General features: G+C 47.2%; 1 protein-coding gene across 1 annotated transcript; it reads right to left on the bottom strand.

The window, feature by feature from the left end:
• Positions 1 to 693: 693 nt before the first annotated feature.
• LOC119923769 (putative olfactory receptor 14L1) lies at positions 694 to 9656 on the bottom strand. Its single transcript, XM_038743023.1, has 6 exons — positions 9603 to 9656; positions 9421 to 9513; positions 9302 to 9339; positions 2115 to 2346; positions 1835 to 2031; positions 694 to 784 (listed from the first exon to the last, which is right to left on the bottom strand). Exons 1-6 carry the CDS (start codon positions 9654 to 9656, stop codon positions 694 to 696), a joined length of 705 nt encoding a protein of 234 aa, XP_038598951.1.
• Positions 9657 to 13238: the final 3582 nt, after the last annotated feature.

The raw sequence follows: 13238 nt of genomic DNA, 5'->3' as shown, positions 1-13238 counted from the left end.
CTTCTTTACAACCTGGACTTGTATTCTGTATCTTCCATTCTGGTCTGTGATTGGGATGCAGCATAACGTAAATGGAAAGCGCACGGACCTGCATTCTAATCCCAGCTCCAACACCTACCCTTTTTTGGTGATATTTATTAAGAGGTTATTATGTGCCAGGCAGTATACTAAGTGCGGGGATAGATACAAGATAATCGGGTTGGACACAGTCCATGTTCCACATGGGGGTCACAGTCTTAATCCCTATGTTACAGATGAGGTAACTGAGGCAGAGAGAAGTGAAGTGACTTGCTCAAAGTCACATAGCAAATAAGGGGTGGAGCCGGAGTTAGAACGCCATGTCCTCTGGCTTCCAGGCTTGTGGTCTTTCCCCTAGGCCGCGCTACTTTTCAGTTGCTTCTCACACATGGACATATTTTTATACTCTGATGCTTCCCCTATCTGTAATTCATTTTAATATCTATTTCTCACACTAGACTGTAAGCCTCTTGAGGGCTGACATTGTGTCTACCCACTCTGTTGTGCTGGACTCTCCCAAGCACTTAGTGTGTGCGCAAATCCTGTCTCTCAACTCAGTTGTATCAGTACAGTTCTCTGCACCCAGTAAATGCTCCATAACTACGATGGATGGATTGAGCGATTGACTTTGATTCACTGGGGAGGTCCAGGATTGGGGATGCTGAGTTCCTCCTCCTAGTCTCCACTTTCGGATTTGTGAACGGGACGGGAAAGAGTGTGGCATAAAACCAGTGCTCCGGGCTCCTTAAAGACAGCAGCCGCTGTTCTGGGTGGGACGAGGGGAGGGGACTCCCCTTGACGGAACAGCCCCGGGATCGTCCCGAGTGACTCGTTAGCTGGAAGACTCAGGAGTCCAGAGGTGACGTTATCTCCGACGTTCAGCAGGGCTCAAACTGTCCCACTAATGTTACCTTCCTCGCCCACGAGAATATCCATGGTCACAAATTCACTCAATCGTCTTTGGCGCGTGCGAAGCACTGTAATAAAAGCTTGCGGAAATAGAATACAGTAAACAGACCTATTCACCGCTCACAGTGAATTTAAAATTTAGAGGTATTCCCATAACGAATGAGACTCTGACAAACTCAGTAATTATACGACCTTCCTCTGAGCTCTCACTCTCTCCACCTTTAGAGATTTATTAAGAACACCTCTCCTCAGGAGCCCTTCTCCGATTAAGCCTCCATTTCCTCTTCTTCTACTCCTTTCTGTGTTGCCCTTGCACCTGGATTTGCACCCTTTATTCACCCCGCTCTCACCCCCCTGCACTTATGTTCGGATCTGTAATTTGTTTATTTTTAGTAATGTCTGCCTCCCTTTCTAGACAATAAACTTGTTGTAGGCGGGGAGCGTCTGTTCATGGTTGTACTGTACTCTCCCAAGCGCTTAGTACAGTGCTTTGCACACGGGAAGTGCTCAATAAATACGATCGATTGATTGGTAATAAGAGCTTTACAAATACTACAGACAAATAGCCAATCTCCACAGCCACCATTGCCTGTAGACGGCTGGCGTGGTAATTAATTCAGGCATGGAGGACCTTGAGCCTGAGGTCTCAGTAAGCAGGCCTGCCATTTTTCTTCACATGACAGTCCCGTGAAACCGATGCCAAGGAGTGGGGACGCGCCGTTGTTAGGGCTAGAAGAGTGTTCTGCCGCCATTTTAGAGGCATTTCCCCGATATCATTCTCCTCAAGGCGGCCTTCATGTTCTGGTTCCTTAGGCTGTAGATGAGGGGATTCGGGATGGGGGGGGGCACCACGGTGTAGAACACGAACACCAGCCGGTCCAGGGTCGAGGGGGAGTCAGACACGGGCTTGAGGTAGGCAAAGGCGCCATTTGCTACGAATAAAGTCTCGACGGTGAGATGGGGCTGGCAGGTGGAGAAGGCTTTGGCCCGGCCCTTGGCGGCCGGCATTTTCAGCACGGCCGGGAAAATATACACGTACGAGACGAAGATGGCGAGGAAATAACCAAAGGTGAGGCTGACTGAGACGGTTTTTGTCACAAATTCCTGGAGATTTCCACTGAGTCCCGCGAGACCAATGAGCTGAGGATGTCACAGAATAAATTGGGGAGGACGTTGGACGTCCAGACGGGGATGGAGAAAGTGGCGATTGGGTGCGTCATGGCGCTCAGTGTTTCAAAGATCCACGAGGCGGCCGCCATCTTCCCACAGACCCCATCAACCATGATGGCCCCGTAGCGCAGGGGGAGGCAGATGGCCAAGTAGCGGTCGAAAGACATCGCCGTGCACAGGGGAATCTCGGCACCGGCACAGAGCATGAATCCAAACACTTGGAAAGCACAGCCCAGGGAGATGATTTCTCTACCGTCGGTCAGGGAGTTGTGGATGGACCGGGGGACGATGGTGGAGATGAGGCAGAGGTCGAGGGCGGGCAGGTTCCTGAAGAAGAAGTACATGGGGGTGTGGAGGAGCCGGTCGAGGACGGTGACGGCGACAATGAGGATATTCCCCGCCAGGGCTGCCAGGAAGACCAGGAGGAACAGAGCGGCGTGCACCAGCTGCAGCTCCTGGACCTCCGAGAAACCCAGCAGGAGAAATTCCGAAACCTCCCTGTGATTGGCCATTTCCTTCTGGAAGATGGTTTTAGCCACCCTGGTACGATGAGAGGGCAGTAGAAAATGAGATGTAAAGTGGGATTATTTTCCAAGTAATATCCAGGTCTTTGTAGGCATTATTTATTCTTTCCTTCTTACCTCAGAAGGTAATAGTGCCTTCTGAGGTACTAGGCAATTCCTAACATTACCTCACCTGGGCTTGGGATTCAGAGGTCGTGGGTTCTATTCCCGAATCTGCCATCTCTCAGCTGTGTGACTTTGGGCAAGTCACTTAACTTCAATGGGCCTCACTTACTTCATCTGTAAAATGGGGGGTAAGATTGCGAGCCCCACATGGGACAACCCGATTACCTTGTATCTACCCCAGCGCTTAGAATAGTGCTTGGCACATAATAAGCGCTTAACAAATACCTCTTCTCTGATCTCCCATCCTCTTGTCTCTCCCCGTTTCAGTCTACACTTCATTCTGCTGCCTGGAGTAGTGGCTCAGTGGAAAGAGTCCGGGTTTAGGAGTCAGAGGCTCTGCCACATATCTGCTGTGTGACCTTGGGCAAGTCACTTAACTTACCTGAGCCTCAGTTACCTCATCTGTAAAATGGGGATTAAAACTGTTAGGCCCACATGGTACAAGCTGATCACTTTGTATCCCCACAGAGCTTAGAAATGTGCTTCGCACATAGTAAGCACTTCACAAATGCCATCACTATTATTATTATTATTTGTTCAGAAACGATCTGGACATGGCACTCCCCTCCTCAAAAATCTCCAGTGGTTGCCTGTCAACTTACGAATCAAGCAAAAACTCCTCACTCTCGGCTTCAAAGCTCTCCATCCGCTCGCCCCCTCCTACTTCACCTCCCTTCTCTCCTTCTCCAGCCCAGCCCGCACCCTCTGCTCCTCTGCCGTCGCTCCCCTCCTCACGGGGCCTCGTTCTCGCCTGTCCCGCCGTCGACCCCCGGCCCACGTTCTCCCCCTTGCCTGGAATGCCCACCATCCTTACAACCGCCAAACTAGCTCTCTTCCTCCCTTCAAAGCCCTACTGAGTGCTCACCTCCTCCAGGAGGCCTTCCCAGACTAAGCCCCCTTTTTCCTCTCCTCCTCCCCAACCTCCACACAACACTTGTATATATTTGTACAGATTTATCACTTTATTTTACTTGTACATATTTACTACTCTATTTTCTTAATGATGTGCACAAAGCTGTAATTCTATTTATTCTGACGGTTTTGACGCCTTTCTACATGTTTTGTTCTGTTGTCTCTCTCCCCTTCTAGACCCGTTCTTGGGTAGGGACCGCCTCTATATGTTGCCTACTTGTACTTCCCAAGCGCTTAGTAAAGTGCTCTGCACACATTAAGCGCTAAATAAATACAATTGAATGAATGAATCATTTTTATTATTGTTATTATTATTACAGCCCAACCTTCCCACTCCACTCCTCTAGCATCAATTTATTCACTGCTCCCCAATCTCGTCTATCTCGCCGCCAACCCCTTTTCCAAGACCTCCCCCTAGCCTGGAACTCTCTCCCTCTCCATATACACCAGACCACCAGTCTCCCCACCTTCAAAACGTTAATAAAGTTACATCTCCTCCAGGAGGCCTTCCCCAAATAAGCCCTCTTTTCCTGACTTTCTCTCCCTCGTCTGTGTCACCTATGCACTTGGATTTGTATCGCCTCACCTTCAGCTCCATAGCACTTGGGAGGAGCAGCGTGGTTCAGTGGAAAGAGCACAGGCTTGGGAGTCAGAGGTCATGGGTTCGAATCCCGACTCCGCCACATGTCTGCTTTGTGACAAATGCCGTTATTACTATAAACGTAATTTATTTTAATGGCTGTCTCTGCGCTCTAGACTTGGAGCTGCTCGTGTGCAGGGAATGTGTCCACCAACTTGCTTGTACTGTTCTCTCCCAAGCACTACCGGCAAGTGCTTAATAAATACTACTGATTACTGTGATTGTGTCTACCAACATTGTTGTACTGTACTCTTAGTAAGCACTTAGTAAGTTTAGTAACTTACTAAGTAACTTAGTAAGCACTCATTAATAATAATAATAAGAATGATGGTATTTTAAGCTCTTACTATGTGCTGAGCACTGCTTCACGGGAAGCAGCGTGGCTCAGTGGAAAGAGCAAGGGCTTGGGAATCAGAAGTCATGGGTTCTAATCCCAGCTCCGCCACATGTCTGCTGTGTGACCTTGGGCAAGTCACTTAACTTCTCTGAGCCTCAGTTACCTCATCTGTAAAGTGGCGATTAAGACTGTGATCCCCACGTGAGACAACCTGATCACCTTGTATCCCCCCAGCGCTTAGAACAGTGCTTTGCACATGGTAAGCACTTAACAATGCCATCATTATTATTATTATTCTAAGCCTTGGGGTAGATACAAGGTGATCAGGTTGTCCCACTGGAGGATCACAGTTTTAATCCCCATTTTACAGATAAGGGAACTGAGGCCAAGAGAAGTGAAGTGACTTGCCCAAAGTCTCAAAGCTGACAGGTGGGAGAGCCGGGATTAGAGCCCACGTCTTCTGACTCCCAAGCCCGAGCTGGATGGACCTGTCTTACCTGAACACCCTGTCTTTATGTGTCCACTAGATCACATTTGTTATGTAACATGATGTGACATACGTGTATCATCAATCGATCAATCAATCGTATTTATTGAGCGCTTACTGTGTGCAAAGCACTGTATTAAGCGCTTGGGAACAAAACCAAACATATTAACAAAATAAAATAAATAGAATAGATATATACAAGTAAAATAAATAAATAAATAGAGAAATAAATATGAACAAACATATATACATATATACAGGTGCTATGGGGAAGGGTAGGAGGTAAGACGAGGGGATGGAGAGGGGAACGAGGGGAAAAGGAAGGAGGGGGCTCAGTCTGGGAAGGCCTCCTGGAGGAGGTGAGCTCTCAGTAGGGCTTTGAAGGGAGGAAGAGCGCTAGCTTGGTGGATGTGCGGAGGGAGGGCATTCCAGGCCAGGGGGATGACGTGGGCCGGGGGTCGATGGCGGGACAAGCGAAAACGAGGCACAGTATCATAAGGACACACGAGGAAAAAGTCTGTCTATTTAGTTGTTGTGTGTATAACCAGATGTTCTAAAGTGCTGTCTCAGACCGGATGGGCTGGTTTCCCGATACGTGTCCCGGATTTTTTATTTCAATGCTAGTGTTGAAAACCTAGGCTGCTACATTTTCAAGGACATGATAGAGGAATACAATTACTCTAACGTTTGATGGGATCTGGATCTCCACACTTGTCCCCCAACAGCTTGGGAGAAACAGCCTAGTAAATAGGCACTTAGCATAGGCCAACATTCACTCATTCATGCAATTGTATTTATTGAACGCTTACTGTGTGCAGAGCACTGTACTAAGCGCTTGGGAAGAAGAAATCGGCAACATATAGAGACAGTCCCTACCCAACAACGGGCTCACAGTCTAGAAGAGGGAGACAGACCAAAAAAACCCACAACAAAACAAGTAGACAGGTGTCAATACCAGCAGAATAAATAGAATTATAGCTATATACACATCATTAATAAAATAGAATACATCAGTCGTTGATATTTGAATGCTTACTGTGTGCAAAGAATTGTACTAAGCCCTTGTGGGAGTTCGATAGAACAGGATGACATGATCCTTTCCTTAAAGAATCTTACAATCTAGTGGTGGAATTATTATCATTATTATTAAGTGCCATTGAGTTGGCACCTATGTATATTCCGATAAATCAATCAGTCATGTTTTCTGAGTGTTTACTGTATGCAGAGCACTGTACTAAGCGCTTGAGGAGCGTACAGTGTAACAGAGTTGGTTGGACACATTCCCTACCCACAAGGAGCTTAGCTAGAGTCCAGAGAGGGAGACAGACATTGGTATAAACATACAAATTAAATCTATGCACATAAATGCTGTGGGGCTGAGGGAGGGGCAAATAAAGGGTGCAAATCTAAGTGCATTATATCCACAGGTTTATTGGATAATAGTACATTATATTGCATTTTATTATATGCTAAATTACAATTAATGGATTACATCCAGAATTGATTTATTTATGTCTATGTCTGACTCTCCTTCTAGACTATAAACATACTGTGGCAGGAAATACGTCTACCAACTCTGTTATATTGTGGAACAGTACTCGGCACATAGTAAGCACTTAACAAATACGATAATTATTATTATCATTACTCTATTATTATATTATCATTATATTTATTTTTAGTAGTATTATTATTACTCTCCCAAACGCTTAATAGAGTGCCCTGCATACATTAAAAGTCTAATAAAGCAATCGAATGATCAATGATAGGTGGCAGGTGCAGTTTGCTGGACTCACCTTTCATTCATTCATTCATAGTATCTATTGAGCGCTTACTGTGTGCAGAGCACTGGACTAAGCAGTTGGGAAGTACAAGTCGGCAACATATAGAGACGCTCCCTACCCAGAACGGGCTCACAGTCTAGAAGGGGGAGACACACAACAAAACAAAACAAGTAGACAAGTGTCAAAGCAGTCAGAATTAAATATAATTATAGCTATAATAAATATAATTTTAGCGATAATTAATAAAATTATAGTTCACCTATTTCTGCTGGGTAAATTCTGCAAGGCTCCTGCCTCCATTTGAAAAAGGTGGTTGGTCAAAGAACGACAACCGTAGGTGTGTCTGGTTGTTTGGGGGCCTCAAGGCACGGGGGAGTCTTTGGACTTTATTACCCAGAAGCCTTCAGGGACAAGGCGGTTGGCATCCCCGGAGTGAGCGCAGAATGCATACCTGTGTGGCATTAGAAACCGGGGAAGGGAATGGTTGACATCAGCTCTCAGATCCCTACTGCGTCCAAACTCCCCAGAGTGTTGAGATGCATGAGGAGGATGAAACGGTTATGACAGTGATTGTGCTGTCCTTTTTTCATTTTACGGTCTTTGTCAAGCAATCACTATGTGCCAGGCACTGTACTAAGTGCTGGGGTACATACAAACCAATCATGTTGGACACAGTCCATGTCCCACATATAGGTCACATTTTAATCTCCATTTAAAAATGAGGGAACTGAGGCTCAGAGAAGTGAAGTGACTTGCCCAGGGTGACTACCTTGGGTAGTCCCCGTATCCCCACAGACGTGAGGAGAGTTGGTATAGGGGAGGAGGGGGAAGTTGAAAGGTCTGATTAGCCTCTCTGGACTCTGGGGTGGGAAATGAGGGTCTCAGCGGGGCAGTCTACTGGAAGGCACCCTGGATTGGGAAGCCTAATTTGGCTTCTTGCCCGCTATAACCTTGGGTAAGTTAATTAGCCTCTTCGTACCTCAGTTTCTTCAACGGTACTATCCCAAGCATTTAGTCATTCAGTCAGTCAATCGCATTTATTGAGCGCTTACAGTATACAGAGCTTGGGAGAGTTGAATATAATAATAGAAATAATTATGGTATTTGTTAAGCGCTTACTATGTTCTAGACACTGTAGTGGTTGCAAGCAAATTGGCAATCCCTTATCCGACATGGGGCTCCCAGTCTCAATCCCCATTTTACAGATGAGGTAACTTAGGCACAGAGAAGATAAGGGACTTGTCCAAGGTCACACAGCAGACAAGTGGCAGAGTCGGGATTAGAACCCATGACCTCTGACTTCCAAGCCCGGGCTCTTTCCACTGAGCTACTCTTAGTACAGTGATGATGATGTGATGATGGTATTTGGTAAGGGCTTACTATGTGCCAAGCACTGTTCTAAGCACTGGGGTAGATACAAGAAAAGCAGGTTGTACAACGTGGCCTCACAGTCTTCATCCCCATTTTACAGACGAGGGAAATGAGAAACAGAGAAGTTAAGTGACTGGCCCAAAGTCACACAGCTGATTAGTGGCGGAGCCGGAATTAGAACCCATGACCTCTGACTCCGAGGCCCAAGCTCTTTCCACAGAGCCACGCAGCTTCTCATACAGTGCTCTGCACACAGTAAGTGAGGGGTTGGCGGTGAGATAGACAGGATCGAGGCACAAATTGTACAACCTGAATCAATCAATGCTATTTATTAAGTGCCTACTGTGTACAAAGCACTGTACTTAACGCTTAGGAGAGGACATTGAAATAGAAGTGATACATATGTTCCCTGTCTACCTCTATCTATCCTAATCTAGCAAGAGGATATTTTTGACTTTGAGTGCAGTGCTTGGCACTCAGTAAATATGACAAGAGTTGTAATTCCGGCTATGCAATTTGTCTGCTGTGAGATTTTGGGCAAGCCACTTAACTTCTCCATGCCTCAGTTACCTCATCTGTCAAATGGGGAATAAGACTGCGAGCTTCATTTACCCTAGTGCTTAGAGCAGAGCCTGGCACATAGTAAGAGCTTAACAAATATCATTGAAAAATGGAACTACTCAATAAATACGATTAATAGAATATCTAAGTGCCAAAATATTCCTATTGCACATACCTCTGTCCTCCATTGGATCTGCACTTAGTAGAGTGCTCTGAATACAGTTAGTACTTAATAAATACCGCTGATTGATTGGTGGATAGAGTCAATGCTGATCTTCCACTTCTGAACAGACTAGAGGCATTCCATTCTACGTGAAATATTTCCACCTCAGGACCCTCCCCAGGGCGACCTTCATGTCCCGGTTCCTCAGGACGTAGATGAGGGGGTTCAGGGTGGGGGGCACCATGGCGTAGAACACGGACATCAGCAGGTCCAGCGTCGAGCGGGAGTCTGAGGGAGACTGGAGATGGGCAAAGAAGGAGTTAGAGAGAAACAGAATGAAGACGACAAGGTGAGGCAGGAAGGTGGAGAAGGCTTTGGCCCGGCTCTCGGCGGCTGGAATCCTCAGCACGTCCCGCAAAATGTGCGCGTACAAGACGACGATGCAGACGAAACAACTGTGGCACTGTAGCATCTGGAACAGGAGAGCCGGATGAGGGAACGGATGTCACAGAAGAACTGACAGATGGTGTTGGTGTCACAGAAGAGGAGGGAGAAAGTTACGGAGCTGTAGATGCCTCCGTTCAGCCCCTCGCTGAGCCATGAGGCGGCGACCATCTTCCCATAGAACCCCCGGTCCTAATGTCCTCGTAAAGCAGGGGGAGGCAGATGGCGGCTTAGCGGTCGTAGGACATCCCCGTGAAGAGGAATACCTCTGAGGCAGCAAACAGGACCACCGAGAAGACCTCGGCGGCACAGCCTAGGAAGGAAATGGATCCACGGTCGGTCAGGGAGTTGTGGATGGATTTGGGGATGGTGACGGAGATTTAGCAGATGTAGAGAACGGACAGATTCCTGAGGAAGAAGTACATGGGGGTGTGGAGGCGCCGGTCGAGGGCGGTGACGACGACGATGAGAAGATCACTATAAGAGCCACCAGGCAGACCAAGAGGAACAGTGCGGCCTGGACCAGCTGCAGCTCCCGGAACTCCGAGAATCCCAGCAGGAGGAATTCCCTCACCAACGTGTTGTTGACCATTTCTTTCTTGTGGGAAAAGAAGAAATATGGTCCTGTGGGATGGATGGAGGTGAAAATATTAAGTTATCCAAGCAGTGTGGTATAGTCACTAGAACACGGGCCTGGGAGTCAGAAGATCTGGACTTTAATCCCGGTTCTGCCATGTAACTGCTGTGTGACCTTGGGAAGTCACTTCACTTCTCTGGACTCCAGTAACCTCCACTGTGAAATGAGGATTAAATTCGACTCTTTCTTCCTTTTCATTTTTTCCTCTGCTCCCCTCTACCCAGGGCGTGACATCTACAGATGAAAGACATTCAATCAATACTATTGATTGATTGATGAATTGACTATTGGGACATGCTGCCCAGGAAGGGAAGTATTTGAGAAAAATTCCAGCAACTTTAATTTTTCTCCAAAACGAGGAAAGCTGCAACTACAGCTGAACCCAAGCTCCTCCAGGTTTCATAATAATGATAATAATAATGATGATGGTATTTGTTAAGCAGTTACTATGTGCCAAGCCCTGTTCTAAGGACTGGGGGTAGATACAGGGTAATCAGGTAGTCCGACATGGGGGTTACAGTCTTAATCCCCATTTTACAGATGAGGTCACTGAGGCACGGAGAAGTTAAGTTACTTGCCCTAAATCACACATCTAATAAGTGTCAGAAGCGGGATTAGAACCCATGACATCTGACTCTCAAGACCACGCTCTTTCCACTAAGCCATGCTGCTCTTCCCAATCAATCAGTCAATCTATCAGTAGTATTTATTGGCTATTTGCAGAGCACTGTACTAAATGCTTGGGAGAGTACAATTCAACAGAATTATCAGACATGTTCCATTCCCACAATGAGCTTACAGTCAAGAGGGGGAGACAGACATTAATATAAGTAAATAAATATGGTACAAGGCACCATATCACAAGCCACGGCAGGATGAAGGGCAGGTTAAGACTTCATTCATTCATTCAGTTTTATTTATTGAGGAAGGGGGTAGAGCAGAGGGAGGGAGGTGGGCCGATGGGGAGGGGAGGAGGACCAGAGGAAAAGGGGAGCTCAGTCTGGGAAGGCGTCCTGAAGGAGTTGAGCTCTCAGTAGGGCTTTGAAGGGAGGAAGAGAACTAATTTGACGGCTGTGTGGAGGGAAGGCGTTCCAGGCCAGAGGAAGGATGTGGGCCGGGGGTCGATGGCGGGACAGGCTAGAACGAGGCCCAGTGAGAAGGTGAGCGGCAGACGAGCGGAGGGTGCGGGCTGGGCTGGAGAAGGAGAGAAGGGTGGTGAGGTAGGAAGGGACGAGGCGATGAAGAGCCTTGAAGCCAAACTGATGGAGAGCTTCTCAGGGCAAGATTTCTGCAGCCTCCAAGGGACCCTCAAACTACCAGACCTGGAAGACGCAGCATGCCCTAGTGGAAAGACCATGGGCCTGGAAGTCAGAGGAGCTGGGTTCTACTCCTGGTTCTGCCAACCGCTTGCTGTGTGACCTTGGACGAGTCACTTAACTTCTCTGTGCCTCAGTTCCCCTCTTCTCTCCCTTACTTAGACTGTGATCCCCATGCAAGACAGAGACTGTTTCCAACCTAATCAACTTGTAATCTACTCCACCTCTTAGAAGAGTAATAATAGAACAGTGGAACAGCCCAGAATGTACAACAGTAGAATAGAACAGTAATTAGAATAATAATGGTAATATTATACCAAAATAGTGATGATGATGATTCATTCATTCATTCAATCGTATTTATTGAGCGCTTACTATGTGCAGAGCACTGGGCTAAGCGCTTGGGATGTACACATCGGCAACATATAGAGACGGTCCCTACCCAGCAATGGGCTCACAGTCTAGAAGGGGGAGACAGACAACAAAACAAAGCATGTAGACAGGTGTCAAAATCGTCAGAACAAATAGAATTAAAGCTATATGCACATCATTAACAAAATAAATAGGATAGTACATATGTGCAAGTAAAATAGAGTAATAAATCTGAACAAATATATATACAGGTGATGTGGGGAGGAGAAGGAGGTAGGGCGGGGGGATGGGGAGGAGGATAAAAAAGGGGGCTCAGTCTGGGAAGGCCTCTTGGAGGAGGTGAGCTTTCAGTAGGTCTTTGAAGGGAGGAAGAGAGCTAGCTTGGCGGATGTGTGGAAGGAAGACTTCCAGGCTAGGGGAAGGGTGTGGGCCGGGGGTCGATGGCGGGACAGGCGAGAACGAGGTACAGTGAGGACGTTAGCGGCAGAGGAGCGAAGGGTGCGGGCTGGGCTGTAAAAGGAGAGAAGGGAGGTTAGGTAGGAGAGGGCGAGGTGATGGAGTGCCCTGAAGCCGAGAGTGAGGAGATTTTGCTTGGTTAGTAGGTTGTCAGGCAGCCATTGGAAATTTTTGAGGAGGGCGGTAACATGCCCAGAGCGTTTCTGTACAGAGATGATCCGGGCAGCATCGTGAAGTACAGACTGAAGTAAGGAGAGACAGGAGGATGGGAGATCAGAGAGGAGACTGATGCAGTAATCGAGTCGGGATGGGATGAGTGATTGAACCAGCAAGGTAGCGGTTTGGATGGAGAGGAAAGAGCGGATCTTGGCAATGTTGTAGAGGTGAGACTGGCAGGTTTTGGTGATAGATGGGATGTGTGCGGTGAACGAGATAGCAGAGTCGAAGATGACACCAAGGTTGCGGACTTGTGAGACAGGAAGGATGATAGTGCCATCTACACTGACGAGAAAGTCAGGGAGAGGGAAGGCATGATGATGATGATGGTATTTGTTAAGCTCTTACTATGTGCCAAGCAGTGTTCTAAGCGCTGAATAATTATATAGTAATGATGATAATGGTATCGTAACATATAGAAGCAGCGTGGCTTACTGGATAGAGCCGGGGCTTGGTAGTCAGAGGTCGTGGGTTCTTATTCTGGCTCCATCACTTGCCAGCACTGTGACTTTGGGCAAGTCACTTCACTTCTCTGTGTCTCAGTTCCCTTATCTGTAAAATGGGGATGAAGACTGTGAACCACACGTAGGTCAACCTGATGACCTTGTGTCTGCCCCAACGCTTAGAACAGTGCTTGGCACATAGTAAGCGCTTAACAAATGCCATCATCATCATAAAAAACCTCTCCGCTCTCAGTCCCTGTTTCAGACCAGAACATTTCTCTCCAGCCTAGTCAACCCGTGTTCTGTAAACAGT

Source organism: Tachyglossus aculeatus, unplaced genomic scaffold (assembly GCF_015852505.1).
Source record: "Tachyglossus aculeatus isolate mTacAcu1 unplaced genomic scaffold, mTacAcu1.pri scaffold_250_arrow_ctg1, whole genome shotgun sequence".
NCBI classification, from domain to species: Eukaryota; Metazoa; Chordata; class Mammalia; order Monotremata; family Tachyglossidae; genus Tachyglossus; species Tachyglossus aculeatus.
Note: the sequence above shows the minus strand (reverse complement) of the source record. Positions and strands in the feature narration are given on the sequence as shown.

Coding starts and splice junctions, on each gene's coding strand:
- LOC119923769 (XM_038743023.1), bottom strand. CDS start 9,656: ATGGTCGCCGCCTCATGGCTCAGCGAGGGGCTGAACGGAGGCATCTAC. Junction 9,514..9,602: donor ACGGAGGCATCTACAGCTCC/GTAACTTTCTCC, acceptor CTCCTGTTCCAG/ATGCTACAGTGCCACAGTTG. Junction 2,032..2,114: donor TCGCCACTTTCTCCATCCCC/GTCTGGACGTCC, acceptor GGAAATCTCCAG/GAATTTGTGACAAAAACCGT.